This window comes from Musca vetustissima, unplaced genomic scaffold, assembly GCF_032173495.1.
Source record: "Musca vetustissima isolate MV318-11 ecotype Yass unplaced genomic scaffold, APGP_CSIRO_Mvet_v1 utg39299, whole genome shotgun sequence".
NCBI classification, from domain to species: Eukaryota; Metazoa; Arthropoda; class Insecta; order Diptera; family Muscidae; genus Musca; species Musca vetustissima.
Window position 1 is genome coordinate 2,329 of NW_026888762.1, and position 20,892 is coordinate 23,220.

The 20,892-nt window shown below is 33.1% G+C and overlaps 1 protein-coding gene across 1 annotated transcript in view; it reads right to left on the reverse strand.

Moving 5' to 3' along the window:
* Positions 1 to 284: 284 nt before the first annotated feature.
* LOC133336594 (hemicentin-1) overlaps positions 285 to 20,892 on the reverse strand; it is a gene marked incomplete at both ends in the record, with an annotated part of 109,084 nt that continues 88,476 nt past the window's right edge. Inside the window, 2 exons of the mRNA XM_061544875.1 lie at positions 285 to 506; positions 5,427 to 5,589. Coding sequence (XP_061400859.1) covers positions 285 to 506; positions 5,427 to 5,589 — 385 coding nt within the window. The remainder of the gene's footprint in view (positions 507 to 5,426; positions 5,590 to 20,892) is intronic.

Consider the following 20,892-nt stretch of genomic DNA (forward strand, 5'->3'; position numbering starts at 1 on the left):
ATAACAGAAAAAAAACAAAAAAAAAATACTAAAATTGTTTAAAACAAAATTATTTCGACAACTCAACAACTTGATGAAAAATGAAACCCAACCAAAAATGTTTTTTTTTTTGTAAAGCAGCAAAGAAAATTTGGAAGAAATGTCTAACAAATTTTTATGAGTTTTTTTTAACGACAAGAATTTTGTAGATATTTTACAAAACAACAACACCGTTATGTGGCCCATGAAAATAAAACGTGAACCTGATAATGTTCCATGTGGGAAAAATAAAGTACAAAAATTACCTGTTTGTTTTTCAGCAGCCTTAAGTGTATAACCCTCTAAAAGGACGGGTTCACTACGTCCCCGCACATTAACGGCATACATAAACATTTTGAAAAATCGTCCCGAATCCAAACCGTTGACACTTATTATCGGATATTTAGATGATATGTTGGCCTGCAGTGTGGCCGTTTGTTGATCGAATATTTCGAGAAGGAACCATTGTCGCAGACCGCCATCGAAACCTGGAAAATAATAGAATGTGAACAAATTATTGTCTATTTGAAAATAAAACAAGAAATTATAGAAAAAATAAATTTATAAATATTAACAAATAAAAAGGACCTTGAGGTCGAATTAATAATATCTTCTATCATGAGGCTGATATTCAAAATATCTAAAGTCTATATTTATATGAGAGCTACGATATGGTAAATTGTTGCGAGAATAAATATAAAAATCGAAAAATAGGAGGCATATTTGGGCTAAGACCTTCAAAAATCCGAACATATCGTGAGAAAATATATCTGCAAATCGAGAAATTCCTTCATAAGAGGGCTTTAGCAACACACGGACAAATATTGATTGTTTTCGGTATTAAGAGTTGTCGCCCAAAGAGAACCCAAAGATCCAATTCGTTGTGGAAAACATGAGAACTAATATACTGAAAATTGGGAATTTTGATATGGTGACTAAACCAAAAAAGGCCGAACTTGTTATACCCTCCGCCAAGAGGTTGACATTCAAAATATCAAAAATCTAACGCTAAATTTATATAAGAGCTATTATATGGTAAATGTACCCCAAGAGAAATCAAAATAACAAAACAAAATAGGCTGAAAAATTCGAAAATACCACGTGGCAGTTCAGGAATATATCTGAAATTCTCAAAAAAATGGGACCAATGATCAATGATAACCTAAAAATCTCATTCGGTGGAAGAACCAAAATTGGGTGTACCTTGGTACAGCGGCTATACCAAAAAATGAGTCGTTATTCATTATTTTTGGTAGTAAGATTGACCACCAAACCAGTTTGGTTTGAATTTTTGATCAGACTCTCCAAAATACCGAAACTGTCATAAAAAGTGGACCAAATTTGTTCAGTCTTTATTAAACCCAAAGTACGGCCGCCTGTCCGAATCTTCCGTTTATGGGGGCTCCTAAGAGAAAATTCATGTTATTGTAGCACCTTGCCAATACCGAAAATTTGAAAAATTTACAAGAAATCTCCTTCAATCTAAATATACCTGCCCATTTATTATTTTAATGTATCAAACCCATCCTAGAATCATTTTGATTATACTTCCATTATAAGTATAGAATAACGTCCATCAATGTTTATATTAAACACCATATATGTATGAATAATTATACGTTACAATATCATATATTCAAAGTGTTGTACCGACGATACCGGTTGCGTGTGACTTTTTTTCATTATTGCTTTTCTATTTAAATTCTCTTGCGCAAACACACATCAATGCAGCTGAGTATTGAATATATTTTCCATATTTTCAATACACATCCTGTTGTCTATGACAAAAACCTCGCCCTCCCCCATTCTACTGAATTGAATTGCTAAATGTCCACTGATAGCCCGGTGTGATGACAGTGTACGATAATGGAAACAATATGTAGACACCTCAAACCAACATATTTAACATTTGAAGTGACCTTTCTTTGTGCTGGTCTTCTTCACACTATAAGACGAAAAAACAAACAAAAACGACAACAACAATGGCAACAATTTCAGTCATTGTTCTCAACACAAACAAAAAACAACGAACATACTACTCCTGTGTGGCAGAAGCCACACACTCACGCACACAAAAGAAAATGTCAACTATAATGTATTTCACACACACACATAAACACATTCACACGGCACGGCACGGCACCACACATAAATACATTGAGTCAAGTGAAGAGAACAGAACGGAAATTGAGGAAAACTCTTGAATTGAATACACTGTTGATTGGCATTTTCTATCATGCAATCAATTTCAGTTTGCCATTGTTATTTACTTGAGCGTTTTCTTTTTTCTTATAGTAACACCAACATGAGACTTCAATTTGTGTGTGTGTGTGTGTTTATGTTTGTTACGTTGGTTCAAGAAAAACTTGAATTGTAATAAGTTAACACGTGAATGCATACAACATTGTTGTATTAATAAATTTCTATTGTATTGGTGTTGGAATTTTAATAGAATGTCAGATATGGCAATTTTTTTGGGTTCCAGTTATATATGAAAAAAAAATAATATTTTAAGAAAACACACAACAAAAAACATATCAGGTGAGGCAGCTGATATGCAATGAACAACAAGTGACCCATATTTTTGTTGATAAAAAAAATATAATAATAAAATAACTAGTTACGCTCTTCATTTTGATGTAATCTGACAAAAATATGTATGTGAGCTATGAAGAAAGACTACTTTGTCTTCTAAGGAAGAATATGCCCCAAGACACCATCTGGAAGCAGACTACCAGTTATTATGTTTGTGAAAAAAGGAATAAAACCTCCAAGTTTTCTGAATTATTGAAATTGGAGAAAAACCGTTGAAATTAAGATCTAGCTCCTATATATATTTCTATCCGATTTGCACCAAACATCCATTATTTGTCCGATTGAAATAACATTTTGCAAAGAGCACTTAATAGAGGCTAGAATGAGGTGTATTAAGATTTTTTAAATCGGTTGAGATTCACATTCCTATCGGGTTAGATTTAGATTAGTTTCCCTGCCGTCTATGGGTCATTCCCGAATATATGTACACTAATCTCTGGCTGCTATTGACATATCTATGGCGGCTATGGAGTCTATGGGGCAATAGAAGAATGTCAGGCGAGTCTATGGGGCCATAGATGAGTGTCAGGCGAGTCTATGGGGCCATAGATGAGTGTCAGGAGAGTCTATGGGGCCATAGATGAGTGTCATGAGGGTCTATGGGGCCAAAGATGAGTGTCAGGAGAGTCTATAGGGCCATAGATGAGTGTCAGGAGAGTCTATGGGGCCATAGATGAGTGTCAGGCGAGTCTATGGGGCCATAGATGAGTGTCAGGCGAGTCTATGGGGCCATAGATGAGTGTCAGGCGAGTCTATGGGGCCATAGATGAGTGTCAGGCGAGTCTATGGGGCCATAGATGAGTGTCAGGCGAGTCTATGGGGCCATAGATGAGTGTCAGGCGAGTCTATGGGGCCATAGATGAGTGTCAGGCGAGTCTATGGGGCCATAGATGAGTGTCAGGCGAGTCTATGTTGCCATAGATGAGTGTCAGGCGAGTCTATGTTGCCATAGATGAGTGTCAGGCGAGTCTATGGGGCCATAGATGAGTGTCAGGCGAGTCTATGTTGCCATAGATGAGTGTCAGGCGAGTCTATGTTGCCATAGATGAGTGTCAGGCGAGTCTATGTTGCCATAGATGAGTGTCAGGCGAGTCTATGTTGCCATAGATGAGTATCAGATACGCCTCACAATCATATGTGACGTGATTCGCCGGCCCCATGGACTTGTCTTACAGCCGTCTATAGACAAAAGTACTTGCTCCACAGTCGAATATGTCCCATAGATTCATCCGGCAATCATCTGAGGCCCCAAACACCCCTAACAACCATTTATGACATACACAGCCAAAAACAAAGAGTCAGTATCCCCATCATAAAGAATTTTAAGATTTCATAACCTCCCTTAGAAGTTGCCCAGGTGCTAGAGGGTTTGTATGAAACTAAAATTAGTACCCTAAACCTACATATTTTTATAAAATCATATATATTTTTTAACAGCACAGATATATATGTTTGAGTGTATATATAGATTTTTGTATACATAACTACGTATATTTGCCATTTTTATTTTATCCATGTTTATTTATTTTTCCAATTCTAGGTCTTTATAATCAATTCAATTTTGAAAAATAATTCTCAACATCTATTGTAGTTCATTGTATGTAGGTGGATGTGTGCGTGCGTGTGTGTTTATTTTCTTTAGCAATTTTAATTGACTTCAGTTCTTCTTTATAAATATAAATGAAAAATAAAATTCGAAATAATTTTCTATTCATTGAAATAATAACAAAAAATAAAAATAGAAATGAAACATCTGATGACTTAAACGAATTTTTTTTTCTATGATTTGTATGCTGTCAATAATGCATGTAGATTGAAGGCAGTGTGGACATGTCCTCTCCCAAATCGTTCATATTTTAGTATATGGAAAAATCCCAACTATGTCCTTCCTCCTAAATGAAATTAAAATATTTATATCTGTGTAATCAATGGTAGTGAATGCTCAACATAGACCCACATATGTAAATCGGTATTATGGCAACAAAAATTTTAAAATTTGTTATAAATATTTTCGTTACTATTTGGATATGTTTTTTTCTTCTTCTAAATTTTCAAATAAATTTTTCTATGAATATTTACTAGTACAAATTGAAGTTGATTAGAGACTTCAATGTGGATGAAGCTAAAGATAAAGCAAATACTTTGTAATTATTTTTGAAGAAAAGCGAATTATTTAAATCTGGAAATATTCTCAATTAAAGTGATTGGGTTATGTTTAAGGGTATTTTTTATGAAAAATATAAATAAAAACAAATATATGGGTAATAAGTAAGAAATTTTAAATGGAACATGTAAAAATTTTGTTCAATTTTGTATAGTGTCCAATATAAGCAGAACATACAAAAAACCTATTATTGATTCGAATTTTTATTGGAGGCTATGTAATGGTAAATTGCTGCCAGCAGAGAGCAAATTATTATTATCAAACTATGGACACTCAGGATTGAAACTTGGACAAAGACCTTTAAAATTACGATTCTTCGGCTTTTTGGATTTACTGAAAAAATTTTAATGTTGGAGGTTTTCCTCTATAAATGACCTAGAGGTCTTCTTCCACAGATGACCTAGATGTCTTCTTCCACAGATGACCTAGAGGTCTTCTTCCACATATGACCTAGAGGTCTTCTTTCACAGATGACCTAAAGGCCTTCTATCATATACGCCGGAAAGTTGTTGTGCCATACAGACCTAGATGTCTTCATCTGCTGAAGAGAGAGATGTGGGATTTATGTAGAAATCCCACATCTCTATTACCTATTACAAATTCTATTCAAAATAAATCTTTTTCTCTCCATATGTTTCTCTGAACTTACCTTCAATGCAATAGACCTCCAATGAATCCGATGTTTGATTGACAACCGTACAATTGGATGGCATTTCAGGTTTACCAGCTGCTATTAAATGAAATACACAGGGTTCCTTCTGTTGGCCCACATTGTTATCGGCCCAACACATAATGGTGCCAAAGTCCATTTCCTGTAACAATATCAAGAGAGAAAAAAACACCAATATTGTAAATATGAGACTCAGTCAACGGGAGATCGACAAGGAAACAAATCAGAAAGGAAGTTAGGAGAATAAAAGGAAACAAGTGTCACTAACTGAATGAAATACGGTATACATGAGTGATAATAACAATAAATGTTTTTTGTTGTTGTGTACGACAAAAAATAAGTACGCACAAACACACACACACACATGCATTGTAAGTCAAACCGAAAAAAATCATTAAATTCAGTTCCTTTTTTGCGGACAACGCAGCTGGGCTGGCTGGTTGGTTGTTCGGTTGTTACTACCATTACCACAAATTTGCTCTTCTGGAACTGCACTTTGTCCTCTACCGCCAGCCACACTGTAGCCACAAAACTTCGTCCAAGTACAAAAATGTTTGGGCATTATTTTATGTTGTGTAATTATATTATTAAAGTTTAAAATAAAAAAAAAAAAACAACAACGAAACCAACAACTACAACGACGAAAACAAAATTTTTCGGCTTTTACAGAACTTTGAATTGCTGTTATTAAAGTTAGTGAATAGCCGCATCACAAAAGTTGCCAAACTATGATGAGTGGATTTTGGGCCGCACACACACATACACACAGCCATACACGGCAAGTATTTGCAAGTTTTTTTTTTTTTTTTTTTGTTTTTTGAGCACTTGACAAAATACAATTTTGACATGGCCAACACCACAAAGTGTAAAAATTTTGTACTGTAATTGTCGTTGTATGTGAAGGAAGTAAATTAAAAATTAAAAACATAAAATATGGGTCAAAAATGTTGATGGGTGTGTGGGCGTAGTTTAGTTTTTTTTGCTGTTGTTGCGTTGGCGTTGCTCTCTTGGCTTTGGGGTTTTGGCTTGTTGTTAAGATATAATTATTTGAAAATAAAGTTCATATTTTGTGGTCTGTGCAGAAGTTTCTTCAAGGCAGGGAGGTAAATATTCCCTAGAGATATTTATGAATACCTTTAATAATTGAAACGAAAATTAAAAATAAATAAATTTCAAAAAAGGAGAAATTTTAAAATTAATTGTTTTTCCATATCCAACAAGCGAGTGGATGTTACTTAATGTTTAAATGATCTATTCGTGGATATTCACAAAAATTTCAAAAGCAAACAGAGGCGTACAATTAATAAAATATATTTTTGGTGGATATTTTTACAAATATTTATTCAGCACTAATAGAAACAGAGTTTTTTTAAAAAGGTAATTTTAATATATATTTAAGAAATATATATTTTTAAACGAACATGTTTGAGCTCTAAAATAATGTGTGTTTTTTCAAAAACGAGTAAAATGGAACTTTTAAACATATAAAATAGTCTGAATTTCTTAAGAAAATTTTTAGCTTCAATAGACGTTAATAACGTGCCCTAACCCGAAATAATAATTTTTTAGCATATAAATGATTAATCGATTTATAGTTTTTGAGAGCCTCAAAATTTATGAATTTTATAATAATTAAAAAAAGAACTGAATTTTTTTCACAAAAAAAAGTAAAGTCGGACGGGGCCCACTATATGATACCCTTCACCACTTTGGGTATATTCAACAGCTGAACCCTAACAGAAGTAGCATTTAAAGGACCAGTAAAAGGAAATTGGAACCATAAACAAGTCATTCTGCAACCTATACTAAATTTGTCATTTGTTCAGATATAGAGTAGCTTCTTACAATGGGACAAAATTATGTCCCCGTTCATTATTTGGATAAATATCTGATAAACATGAGGAATTTGGTGCACCATTTACATTTAATCGGACGAAAATATATATGGGAGCTATATCTAAATATGAACCGACTTTCAGAAAACTTCAGACACATCATTCTAGACCTAATTCATTAGGCTATGCAAAATTTCCAGCAAATGGAATGATATGTATTGACTTTGGTGCACCGTTTACATTAAATCGGAGGAATATATATATATATATATATATATATGTGAGATATATCTAAATGTGAACCGATTTCCTCGAAATTTAACACATATCACTCTAGACTTTATTAAGTACGCCATGCCAAATTTCGTGCAAATCGAAAGGTATAGAGGGTGGAGCATTTACATAAAATCGGACGAAACTATATATGGGAGCTATACTTAAATCTGAACCGATTTTCAGGAAACTTAACACACATCATTCTAGTCCTAATTCAGAACTTAATGCTAAATTTCATGCACATCGAAAAATATATATAGTGACTTCGGGGCCCCATTTACCTTAAATCGGACGAAACTATATACGGGAGCTATATCTAAATCTGAACCGATTTTCTTCAATTTCAATAGGGTTCGTCCTTAGGCCAAATAAATGAGCTGTGCCAAATTTCATACAAATCGGATCATAAATATGACATGAACGTTGTTAATAAAAATACATGGACGGACGGACAGACGAACGGACATGCGTAAATTGACTCAGAAAGTGATTCTATGCATATTCTCAAAAGTAACCATGGGTATATCTCGATTCCTCTTGCCTGTAACAAACATATGCACAAAGGCATAATACCCTGTACCACAGTGTTGTGAAGTATAAAAAAAATAAAAAATAAATAAAACTCAAACAAAGCGCGGATTATTAATTTTTTTCAAACACCAAAATAACCGTATAGTGTTTAGAAACAATTTTTTGATCCAGGAATATTTTTTTACTTCTAAGAAAAGTGTAGAAATTTAAGAAAATATTTTTTCAGTCCTAACATATGCGTAGATTCTTTAAATATTCTTTTCGAATCCGGGTTCGTAACTCTACAGTTGCCTAGTAGATGTTTTTCGAGGCCTAACAGAAGCGTAGATTTTTCAAAGATTATTTTTACGAGCCTTAATAGAAGAGTTGATTTTTTCAAGGAATATTTTTTTGAGTCCTAACAGAGACGTAGTTTTTTAAGAATTTTTATTCGACACCTTCCAGAAGCGTAAATCATTAACATAATTTTTTTGGGACCTTACAGATGCGTCGAATTTTTAAAGAATTTTTTATGGGGCCTAAGGAAAGCGTACATTTAAAAAAGATTTTTTGATACCATACAGAAGCTTATATTTTTAAAAGAATTTATTACTATTATTATTTTTTTTTTTTGTTTTGACCTTATAGAAGTGTAGATTTATTTAAAGAATTGTCTTTCAAGACATTACAGACGTGTATGTTTATTTTAGAAGTTTTCGAGAGACATTACAGAGATGTATACATTTTTCAATTCGATTTTTGAAAGAACATTTTCAGCACCTTAGAGAAGTGTAAATTTAGTTTAATTTTTTTTACCTTACAGAAGCGTAGATATTTTAAAGATTTTTTCGGGATCTTACAGAAACGTTGCTTTTTTAAAGATTTTTTTTAGATTTTCCAGAACCTTATAGAACAGAAGCGTAGATTTTTCAAAGAATACTTTTTCAAGTCCTAAATATGTCTTTTTCTGCAACACACTAAAAAGCCATTCTTTCTCTTTAATTTCAAATCGAATTTCAATCACAAATTCTTCAGTTAAATATTTGAACATAAGCAATTAATTTTCGAGACAGAAAACTACAAAACAAACATCTATATATTGTTAGAAATTTTCTTAACATGTTTTGTTTCACGTGTCAATTTACAAGAGAAAAAAAGGAAGAAGAAGAAAGAAAACTTTTATTTCACATATCACTATTCGGGAAACCAAAAAACTTTGTCTGGAATTTGTGTGTGTATGTGTGGCACCGACCAGAACAATACCAGAACACAAAGTTAATAAGATCTACTTGAAAAAAAAAAAACTAAAGAAATAAACGAACGAATGAACACTAAAACTTATTGACAGTTTAACAATCAATCATTTTGACAATTGCTTGTCGAACAGTATTTTTAATGAGTAAGTGTTAGTGGCACACACAAACACTTACATATATATATGATTTCACACATGCTTTAGTGTATAAGTGTGGGAGTGTGTGGTCTTCACTAAATCTAAAACTCATGCCATTCATGTTAGTAGGACCACAAATGGAAAACTCCTGGCAACAACAACATTTCTTCGCTTCCACTCTCTTGGTTTTGCAAACAATGCAAGTTTAGAAAGTCTTTTATGTGTGTGTGTGTTGTTGGGTGGTAGGTAGAACATGTTATAGCTTCTAAAGTTTCACTGATGTTTAGATCCGCTGCCATATTTTGCCATGTTTTATTTGAACTTCCGCTGTGCCGCATTACATGACATGATTATAAATAGATATTGATTGTTTCACAATCCAATGCCATTAATGAAGGAAGAGAACGAAACTGAATGAGTCTGTGTGTGAGAGCCATGATTGAAAGGACATTGATTCCGCATTCCAACGACATTCTTTAGAAAATAACTTTTTTTTGGTGGGGGGTCATAGCCATTATGTTGATACGGACCGACAACGACTACAACGATGATGATGATGGCGGTGCTGCATTGTAATGCTAATTAAATAATGTTGTATGTCAAAACAACAAAAGCATGTTAAACTCACACATATTGGAATTTATTTCCCGTATGCTATAACGATGTAATAAGGGGTGGGGTTTTTGTAATAATGGTGTGGAGCATATCGTCATTGAAAGCTCACATATGTTCTTTAGAGAAATAAATAAATTAAAAATCATGCGGCAGGGCTTAATAGCTGGTGGGAGGTATTTTAAGTTTGGGAAGCAACCATTTCAGGAAATTGTAATTATTTTAAATTTGTATAAAATGAATTTAATACAAACATTTCTTTTACAAGGTTCATGTTGACTTTGACAAATAGGGTGTACAATTCTTAAATTACTTTAACTGTCGGACTCAATATTAACATGATATTAAAGAGCCCAAAAAGGTTTAAATTTATAAAAGGCACAGTGGTCTTAGACGTTTAAAAATATGTTGATGCCAATCATTAGTGTAGCTTAAAATCTCTTTAAAAATATCCTGAGATTCTGCCATTCTCCCTCTATCCATCTCTGAGGAAAACATGTGCAATATGTGAGTGTATTTGCATAGTTGTTTACTTAAGTTAATCAATAATTATTCAATTTCAATTTAATTATCCCCAACTCACGGGTTGCATAATTTTCTGATAGGGGAAAATAATTCTATTTTTTATAGGAATATAAATAAAGTGTTATTACAATATTTTTTTTCTTTACGAAGAATAGGATTATTATTATGTTTGTTTTAAAATCTCTTTCTATTGATGCTAAGTGCATATCAATTGCAGCTTTAGTACTCGAAGTAGTTGTGGTTGAACGATTTTAATTGATTATTATTATTTGTTTTTTACTTTACAAAAAAGGGAATAAATAAACACATTAAATAACTCTTAAAGGGATATAATCTTGTTCTAAGTGAGTAGCCTGCATGGCCTTTAAAATGTAAAACTAATATTTATATAAATATCTACTAGTATTTTAACTAATAATAAATAAAATAATAATTAAATAATTAATGCCTAGATCTTCAGTCCATGCAAAAATATTCTTTAAATATTCAATTAACGGGTTTTAGACTGTACTAAAAGTAATGGCCCTAGAATCAACCATTAGTATCCGGTAATCACTAAAAAAAGTAATCTGTTGTCGTGAATCCATATTTTTAGTTATAAAATTATTTCCTTTCTAAAATTATACATCGAAAATGCGAAACCTCTAATTTGAAGTGGTCGTTTTTTTTTTTTTTTTTTTTGTGGCGAATTCTCAGCTACGCTCACATATTACCTCTGAATTTTGTTTCGTACACTATTGCATTCAATCGATCGGACCTTTCATATGTGGCTATATCATGTTAAATACCAACACCTGAAATACCGACCTACAGACACTCAGTTTGGAATAATGGGATATATAACCTTGAACATACCGAGAATGACTAGATACATTTTTATTGGGACTATGTATAAATTGATACCACTGTGTGAAAACCACTTCTAAAATATATGCCCATGGGTTGGAAAAATGGGCTTGGACTTTGAACATACCGAAACGAACCACCAAGGCATCATAATGCCAGACTAGAGTCACATTGGAAAGAAAAACCCGTAAGGAAAGTAGTAAAGTCGGACTGGGCCGACTAAAGCATATCCTTCACCATTTTGGGTATATTGTACAAATATATCCTTACAATTGAATTTCTGCTACCTATGCTAAGTTTAATTTCATGCTAAGTTTAATTTCATTCATTCGGACTTTGGTGCACTATTTACCTAAAATTGGACAATAATATATATGGAAGCTATATCTAAATCTGAACCGATTTTTACGAAACTTAACACACATAACACTAGACTTACTTTAGTATGCTACGCCACATTTCGTGCAAATCGAAAGATATGTAGGTACATTGGTGCAAAATTTACCTTAAATCAGACGAAAATATATATATGAGAGCTATATCTAAATCTGAACCGATTTTCTCCAATTTCAATAGGGTTCGCCTTTGGGCCAAATTAGTGAACTTTGCCAAATTTCATCCACAAATGTGACCTGTACTGTGTTCACAAAAATATATTGACGGATGGACAGATAGACTGACATGCGTAAATCGACTCAGAAAGTGATTCTATGCATATTCTCAAAAGGAACCATTGATATATTTCTTTTATCTACTACAAACATATGCACAAAGACATAATACCCTGTACAACAGTGTGGTGAAGGGCATAATTATTGACATTTTGTGTAATAAATGTGTTTTGAATAACCAATAAATAGGGTTGTACCCAGTGATCGAATGTTCCTTAATGAGTTATCGTGCCCGCCATTCGTTTAGAGAAAAACGCGTTTAAAGTTTGAGAAGCCCTTCAGCCGTCACATGATTCTGACACAATAAATCGGCTATATCTTCAAAAGTTATTGAGATTTTCACTTGAAATTTTGTAGAGACATGCCTGAATTATTGTAGATTCGAGAATGGGGATCCCCTTAAGTGTATTATTTTATTAATTCCCTGTATCGCAGTGCGGTGAGAAGTTTATAAGTGAAAAAATATTCTGTTTTAAAAATTGGGGTTCCTTGTGGATTTTTTTTCCAATTCACAATCCATATATATAGCTCTATTGAATGGTGAACAAAAAATCTCATTTATGGCTCAGCTATATTTTACAAAAATACCCTGTATGATACTTCCATTAAAATACCTTCGTTTAAGTTACGTTCATTAAATTTTTAATTTACCTTAATTTCCAATGTCCCAGTAAGCTACACAATTTTCATTTATTTTCATTCACAACAACATATGACACGACTTTTATCTTTAGCTAAAGTATGCTCAAACATTAAACTGTTGGCTCCTCATAGTTGTGTTCTAATTTAAAATCTTTGCATATTTTAAGAGGGTTAATGCTTGTGTATGTGTGTTTCTTTCTTTTCCTCTTTCTGTGAAGTATAATCTTTTCACTTTGGCCATAATGCATACGTTTATCTCATGAATGTCTTAACACTCTATTTTTTCCTTATTTTTTGCGTATTTCTATTTGCATATTCATGTACAAACAACATACACTTTGTGCAACCGGAGAGAGGTGTCTAACACATTTTAGACACGTTCCGTATAAAAGGTATTTTGTATTCATGCCCATGCCTATACGCTACTGCTGCTGCAGCTAGACACAAACGCCTTTATGGTATTATTTTCGAACATAAGCTGAAGAAGGTGTTATTTTCATCAGAGTATAAATAAATTATTTAATATTTCCTACACTTTTCACACAAACGAAAACGAATGTCAATTAAAAGTGCATTCATTTTCAGTCAGTCAGACGGACGGGCGGTCGAATAAGCAGGCAGGCAGGCGTTCAAAGAGAAAGTGAGTTTGTGAAGCAAAAATAGATGAATTTATATAAAATATTTAAAAATCTTATTTCAATACTAATAACACATAGCCATGATGATATTGTAGAATATATGCAGACACACACACACATACAAAGCCAAACATAAACAAGCAGCTCCATTGCATATACACATGTCGCCTTTAAATATGCCTTTCTAGGCGGAAGATTTTTGATATGATTAGAAGAAGTCCGGTTCCATTGTTGTGGACTGCAATTTATACTATTGTCTTTATGCTTCCTGCACACATCCACACTCCCACACACAATTTTGCATATGTATGACAGTATGTATATTAATTCTGTTTCAAAATTGTTGCTAAACCATTATCTAATTGACTTGGTCTATACATATGGTTATGTGAGTGTATGCGTTGGTCTTTAAGCCGATATCTGTATGTATGTTCATTGAAATATGTTTTCATATAAACTAAGCAATTTAAAAGTAAATATAGGCTTAGCTTAATTTTCAATTTAAGTCTTTAATGCGATTCGTGCGAACATTCAAATTTTCCATTCATTTTATGGGATTAAAAAAATTTGGCTATTAAAACCGAAAACAACAAAAAATGTGGAAACTAAAATTAAAGTAATAATGTTTTTGAGAAGATTAGGTTGTCATGCGTTATTTTTTCCGGGAACTAAAAATTAAAAGAAGCTTTTTTAAACTTTTAAGGACAGATATTTTACCCTTCAGCACACTGTGGTATAGTGTATTATGTCTTTCTGAGTCGATTTACGCATGTCTGTCTGTCCGTCCGTCCATGTATTTTTCTGAACAAAGTACAGGTCGCATTTAAGATCCGATATTGATGAAATTTGGCACAGTTCACTTATTTGGCCCAAGGACGAACCCTATTGAAATTGGAGAAAATCGGTTCAGATTAAGATATAGCTCCCATGTATAGTTTCATCCGATACAATTCCCAATATTTGTCCGATTGAGACAAAATTTTGCACAGGGTACTGAATTACTTTCAGACTGATGTCTGCGAAGTTTTGTTAAGATCGGTTCAGATTTAGATATAGCTCCCATATATAGTTTCGCCCGATTTTTTGTGAATGATGTACCAAACTCCCAATATTTGTTCAAATGAAACAAAAGTTTGCACGGAGTACTGAATTATGTCCAGATTGATGTCTGCGATGTTTTGTTAAAATCGGTTCAGATTTCGATATAGCTCCCATATATAGTTTCGTCCGATTTTTTGTTAATGATGTACCAAACTCCCAATAATTGTCCGATTGAGACAAAATTTTGCACAGAGTACTGAATTAGGTCCAGACTGATGTCTGCGATGTTTTGTTAAAATCGGTTCAGATTTAGATATAGCTCCCATATATAATTTCTTTCTATTTTTTGTGAATGATAGCAGGGGGGTGCATTTAGGATAATAAATGAATAAAGATAATTATTAGCATTTTGGTTATTTTACCATAGTAGTTTTTCAATGCTTGTCAATGAGCGTGGTGACTTTTTAAGGATATCATTTTGGAAGTACTAACATTCCAATTAGCGTGGATTAATAACGAATATTTGTTTGAGGAATCTTTTTATAGAATAAAAATAATTGTGTCATTTCCCAGGGTTCAGGTCTTCTCATTGGTTGTTTTTGAACATTAAGATGTAACCAATCCCAGCTGACCTCTGTACCTTACTTGATTTTTCTATGTCTTCATTTTACAAAAATAACAACAACAACAACAACAACAACTAAAAAAAAGTGATAAATAAGCAGCAATTTGTGTTGACATTTTACGAAAAAGTGATTTTAATTTTTAATGAGCATTGACTTGAAAGTTAAATAGAAATTCTCTTAAGTCTTCTTTTGCACGTTCTATATGGGTCCTTTGCTGCTGCTTCTTCATGCTCTTGTTGTTGTTTCTGGGTCTTAATTTTAAATGTTTATTTCTGCTGTTGCTGCTGTTGTTGTTGTTGGGCATTTTCTCGTTGAATTTGCACAATGTTTCCGCTTGTTTTATGCGCTTTGGCTCTAATGCATGCTCACCAAGGCAACTGCCAACAAATGTCCTTTTTGCTACAACGTCTTCTTCTTCATCCTATTTTACTTAATTTGCTTGGTATACGTCCTGCTAGTCGTCGGCGTCGTCCTCGTTGGTGTGTTTTTCTTTGTTTGTTTGTGTACAGCTCAGCTCCACTTGATAGATGCCTGTTGTTGTTTATTGAAAGGCAAAGGCAGATTGCCACTGTAACTGCTACCGTTGCTCATTCCTTGCCGTAAGAGAGAAAAAGTAAAGTAGCAAAAAATATTTCCCATGGCACTTAACTCATCTATCCAACTCAACTAAAACAAGCTGGTGGAAGCACAACAACAAAAACAAGAGGCACCCCTAGAAATGGAAATGTTAATGTAACTCATTTTAAAGTCATCTTGATTTAACTGAAATGCAGACGGACGGACGGACATCCAGAGAGACAAACGACCAGACACAGCCCCAGAAAGAAGAAGAAACAACAACGCCAACAACAAGCTTAATGACGATGAGTAGTATGACTCTGAAAAGTATTACAAGTTGGAGAACATGTAGCCTAGTTTGTTGGACAACATAAAATCCAACTAAATCCACTGCGGCTCCAAGGCAAAGTAGTTCTTTAATAAATTATTTTTACGAAAAATCTTTGCAGTTGACAAAGTTTTGTAAAAAAATTGAGTATAACACAAAGAGAGATGAAGAAAGATAGGGGCGACATGATGGACGATTGCAGAACTAAAAGGCTGGTAACAACAAATTAAATATGTATCTTTACTCGTTGTCTATTCTGTTACACACTCTCATCATTCACCATAGTCATTCACAGAGTTGGTGTTTTTGTCCTTAGATTTTTTAGACATTAGTATGCACAAGCAGTCCTTTTTTCAATTTATGTCTTTGTTTTTCAACTAATGTGAGAGTTAATTTAAATAATGTCTCAATGGATATTTTCAATGTTATGGTGTGTTGTAAAGGTTCTAAAAATATTCTTAAAAAAATTACACCTTAAGTGGAGCTAAAAAAAATTTCTTACAAACAAATCAACGTCTTGAGTAAAGCTCAATTTTTTTCCTTAAAAATTCACCCATCAAGTAGAACTCAAAAATATGTTTCTTAAAAAATCTACGCCACAGGAAGAGCCTCAATTAGGGCTTAAAAATATTTTTTTTAACCCCATGCATCAATTAGGGCTTAAGAATTATTTTTTTAAAATATCCACGCTTCCAAGGGCTTACACAATTTTTTTTTTTAAATCCACGCCTCCATTAGAGCTTAATTTTTTTTAAATTATGGCTTACATTTTGTTCAAATCCACGCCGCAATTAGGGCTTAAATATTATTAGGGACTTAAAAATAATTTTTTTAATATACGCCTCAATTATTTCTTAATCTTTTTTAAACCACGCCTTACTTAAGTCTTTATCTTTTTTAAACCACACCTCATTTAGGTCTTAATCTATTTTAAACCACGCCACCTTTAGGTCTTAAACTTTTTTAAACAACGTCTCATTTAGGAGGTAAGAAAGCAGTAAAGTCGGACTGGGCCGACTATAAGATACCCTTCACCACTTTGGGTATATTCAACATAGTCTCCTTTTCGAAAGAACATTGAACGAAAGATATACAAGAAATTTGGTGCACCATTTCTATTAAATCGGACGAAAATATATATATGGAAGCTATCTGAACCATTTTCACGAAACTTAACACACATCATTCTAGACTCCAGTCAGTACGCTATACAAAATTTCGTGCATATATACACAATGGCGCACCATTTACCTTAAATCGGACGACAATATATATGGGAGCTATATCTAAATCTGAACAGATTTTTACGATACTTAGCACACATCGTTCTAGATTCAATTCAGTATGCTGTGTCAAATTTCGTGCGAATCAAAAGATATTTAGGGACTTTGGTGCACTATTTAACTTAAATCGGACGAAACTATATATATGGGAGCTATATCTAAATCTGCACCGATTTTCACGAAACTTGGCAGACATCTCACTAGGCTCAATTCAGTACGTTATGCCGAATTTCGTGCAAATCGAAAAATATATAGGAACTTTGGCACATCAGTTACATTAAATCGGACGAAAATATATATGGGAGCTATATCTAACTCTGGACCGATTTTTCCCAATTTCAATAGGGTTTGTCCTTGGGCCAAATAAGTGACCTTGCCAAATTTCATCCAATTCGGATCTAAATGCGACCTGTACCTAGTTTAGAATTTAACATGGACAGACAGACGGACGGACATGCATAAATCGACTTAGAAAGTGATTCTATGCAAATTCATGTGTCTATCTCGTTTCATTATCCCTGTTACAAACATATGCACAAAGACATAATACCCTGTACCACAGTGTGGTGAAGGGTATAAAAATCATGGTTCAATTAGGGCTTAAAATTATGTGTTAAAAAACTAAGACTCAAGTGGAGCACAAAAAATATTCTTTAAAAATCGAAGTGAGGCAAAAACAAATATTATTCAAAAATTTAAGATTCAAGTGGAGCTCAACAAATTATTCTTTAAAAAATTTGTGCTCAAAATATATTCCTTAAAAAATCTACGCCTCATTTAGAGATCAAAATATTGTTAAAAAATCCATGTCTTAATTAGCACTTAAAAAATTCATTACAAAATGGTTCTTTCCAAGGCTCTAAAAATATTTTTTAAAAAGTCTTTCCACCCCAAATCCACGGTATGTTTGGTTTTGAAAATTTATAAGTGTAAAATCTTAAAAATTCATTATTCCGTTAAAATTAAAAAAATATTAATCGATTTAAATTCCATTTCACTAGCATATAAAATATGATGCATATTTTTCCAGCAAAACATTTCTAATTCTGAAATTTATAATAACCACAGCAAGTGACTAAATATTCCAAAGAACTCCATTGTTGTCATTGTGTTCTCATTTCTCTCTACTCAGAGGTAGAGGTGTGTGAGTGTGCAAGTAAACTCATTGAAATGGTATGTGTTGATGGTTTTATTACTCAAAAAACTGAAAAATGCCTTTAAGCGTATATTATAAAATTTTTGTAGTTATCTTTGCATGACTGTGAGTGTGTTAACGGTTTTGATGCTAGCATAAACAACAACACCAACTACACAAAAAACTGCATAAACTTGATGTGCATTTTTCAGTTATGTTAGAAGTTTTTTTGTTTTACTAGATGGTTTTTCACATCATCATATGCCTCTATGCCTGTGTGTGTTGCATGGAAACATGACAAATGTGAATATATAAACACATATATTTACACATTTAGGTTTTTATTAGTTTTTTTTCATTTTAAAATTTTTCGTTGTATTGAAAATTAATTGTAGAGTGTTGACGCTGATGTTGCTAGAATGACAGCAACATCTAAAATATTTAGATGAAAATGTTGATGTTTGCTTTTTATTTTTTTTTTTGTGGTAGGTAACAGTAGATGACTAAAATATTATGGAGGATAAATCAATTGTGAAATTTTTAAGTAAATAAGTAAGTAAATATTTGTAAACAAATCTATGCTTCTGTAGGCAGTACGAAAACATTCCCCACTTGGATAAGGGCTTGAAGAAATATATTTTGAAAAATCTGTCCATTCTTAAATAATTCAATAAATAAGGGTCCATGAAGAAATATATGATTAATATCGTCCTTGAAAAAATATTATTTAAAAAAATACACTCATCTTGCTCTGATGGTCCTTGGAGAAATATATGCTTTATTTAGTCCTTAAAGATATTGTATGAAAATTATACGCTTTATATCGTCGATAAAATATACTTTTCACAAAATCTAACCATGTTTTTGTCCTTGAAATCACATTCTTAAAAAATCTACCCCAAAAATATGCTTAAAAATCCATTTTACTACTAATCCACGCCTTGTATTGGTCCTTGAAAAAATCCACGCTTTGTGTTCCTACAAGACAAACAATTGCTAAAAAAAATCTACGCCGATTTTTGTCCTCGAAATGGTGTTATTAGAAATCTACGCCTGTTATATTCCTTGAAAAAAAACAATCTCAACAAAATCTACGCCTGTTTCACCCTTGAAAACACTCTACAAAACTGTGCCTTTTTTCATGAAAAAATATACATAACCAGCAAGGAAAGTAGTAAAGTCGGACGGGGCCGACTATATGATACCCTTCACCACTTGGGGTATATTAAACAGATGAATCCAACAGACGTCGTATTTTTAAATACAACGTGACATTTCATCCAAATAATGTCATTCTGCAACTTATACTAAATTGTTCGTTTGGTCAGATATAGTGTTGCTTCTTACAATAGAACAACATTTTGTAAATCATTTTAAGCACATATCGAACGGGCACCCGATGATTATTTGAATAAATATCTAATAAACATGAGAAGTTTAGTGCACCATTTTCATGAGTGCACAATTTTCATAAAATCGGAAGAAAAAATATATATAGGAGCTATTTCTAAATCTGAACCGATTTTTGCGAAACTTAGCACTACTCCACTCTTAATTCAGTACGCTATGGCAAATTTTGTGCCGAAAATATATATGTGGGAGCTATATCTAAATCTGAACCGATTTTTCCCAATTTCAATAGGGTTCGAAATTGGGCCAAATAAGTGACCTGTGACATATTTTATCCAATTCAGATGATAAATGCGACCTGTAAATTGTTTACAACTTAACATGGACAGACAGACGGATAAAGGACGGACATGCATAAATCGACTTAGAGAGTGACTCTATGCTTATTCTTCTGCCTGTGACAAACACATTCACATATGACATAATATCGCGTACCACAGTGTAGTGAAGGGTATAAAAAGTCCACTGCTTGTGTTAGTTAAAAACTATTGAGCGGAGCAGTACAGTTGGACAAGGCCTACCATACGATACCCTACACAACTTCCATGAAAATCTAGCTTTCTGTGGTTCTATATTCTGAGATTGGGCAATATTTCGCGATATTTGCACACTTTTGACTGGCTAGAGGTCAACAAATGTTACTAATAATCAGTACAGCCCCTCTAAATACTTGTCCAGATTCTCTTCAGCGTGTGTTGTGTTGTGATGTTCGACTTCATCCGAAAAATTATTATCTGATCATCACCTAACATTTTAGGCGTTGTCCTTGGCAATAACTGTAATCTCATGGAATATTTCAAAACTATGAGCGCTATATTTCCGCCGTCCAGTGTGGTAATTGGTTACTAAATAATATATGAATACGTAAGCACTTGTAAGTATTTAAGTGTACCTCCCGCATGCGAGTACCTACGACAATATAATTGGTATCAATTTAAAGGTCAACCACTCTTGGATATACTATCAACTTCTCGGGTCTATATCCTTCAGTGGTAAATATATATGCTATAGAATACACATTTTGTCATATTTCACACAAAAGTCAGGGTCCATTTGACCCGCTAAATATTGACCGATCTTTATCAAAACAGGCATGCTTATTCTTTGGCCCGATCC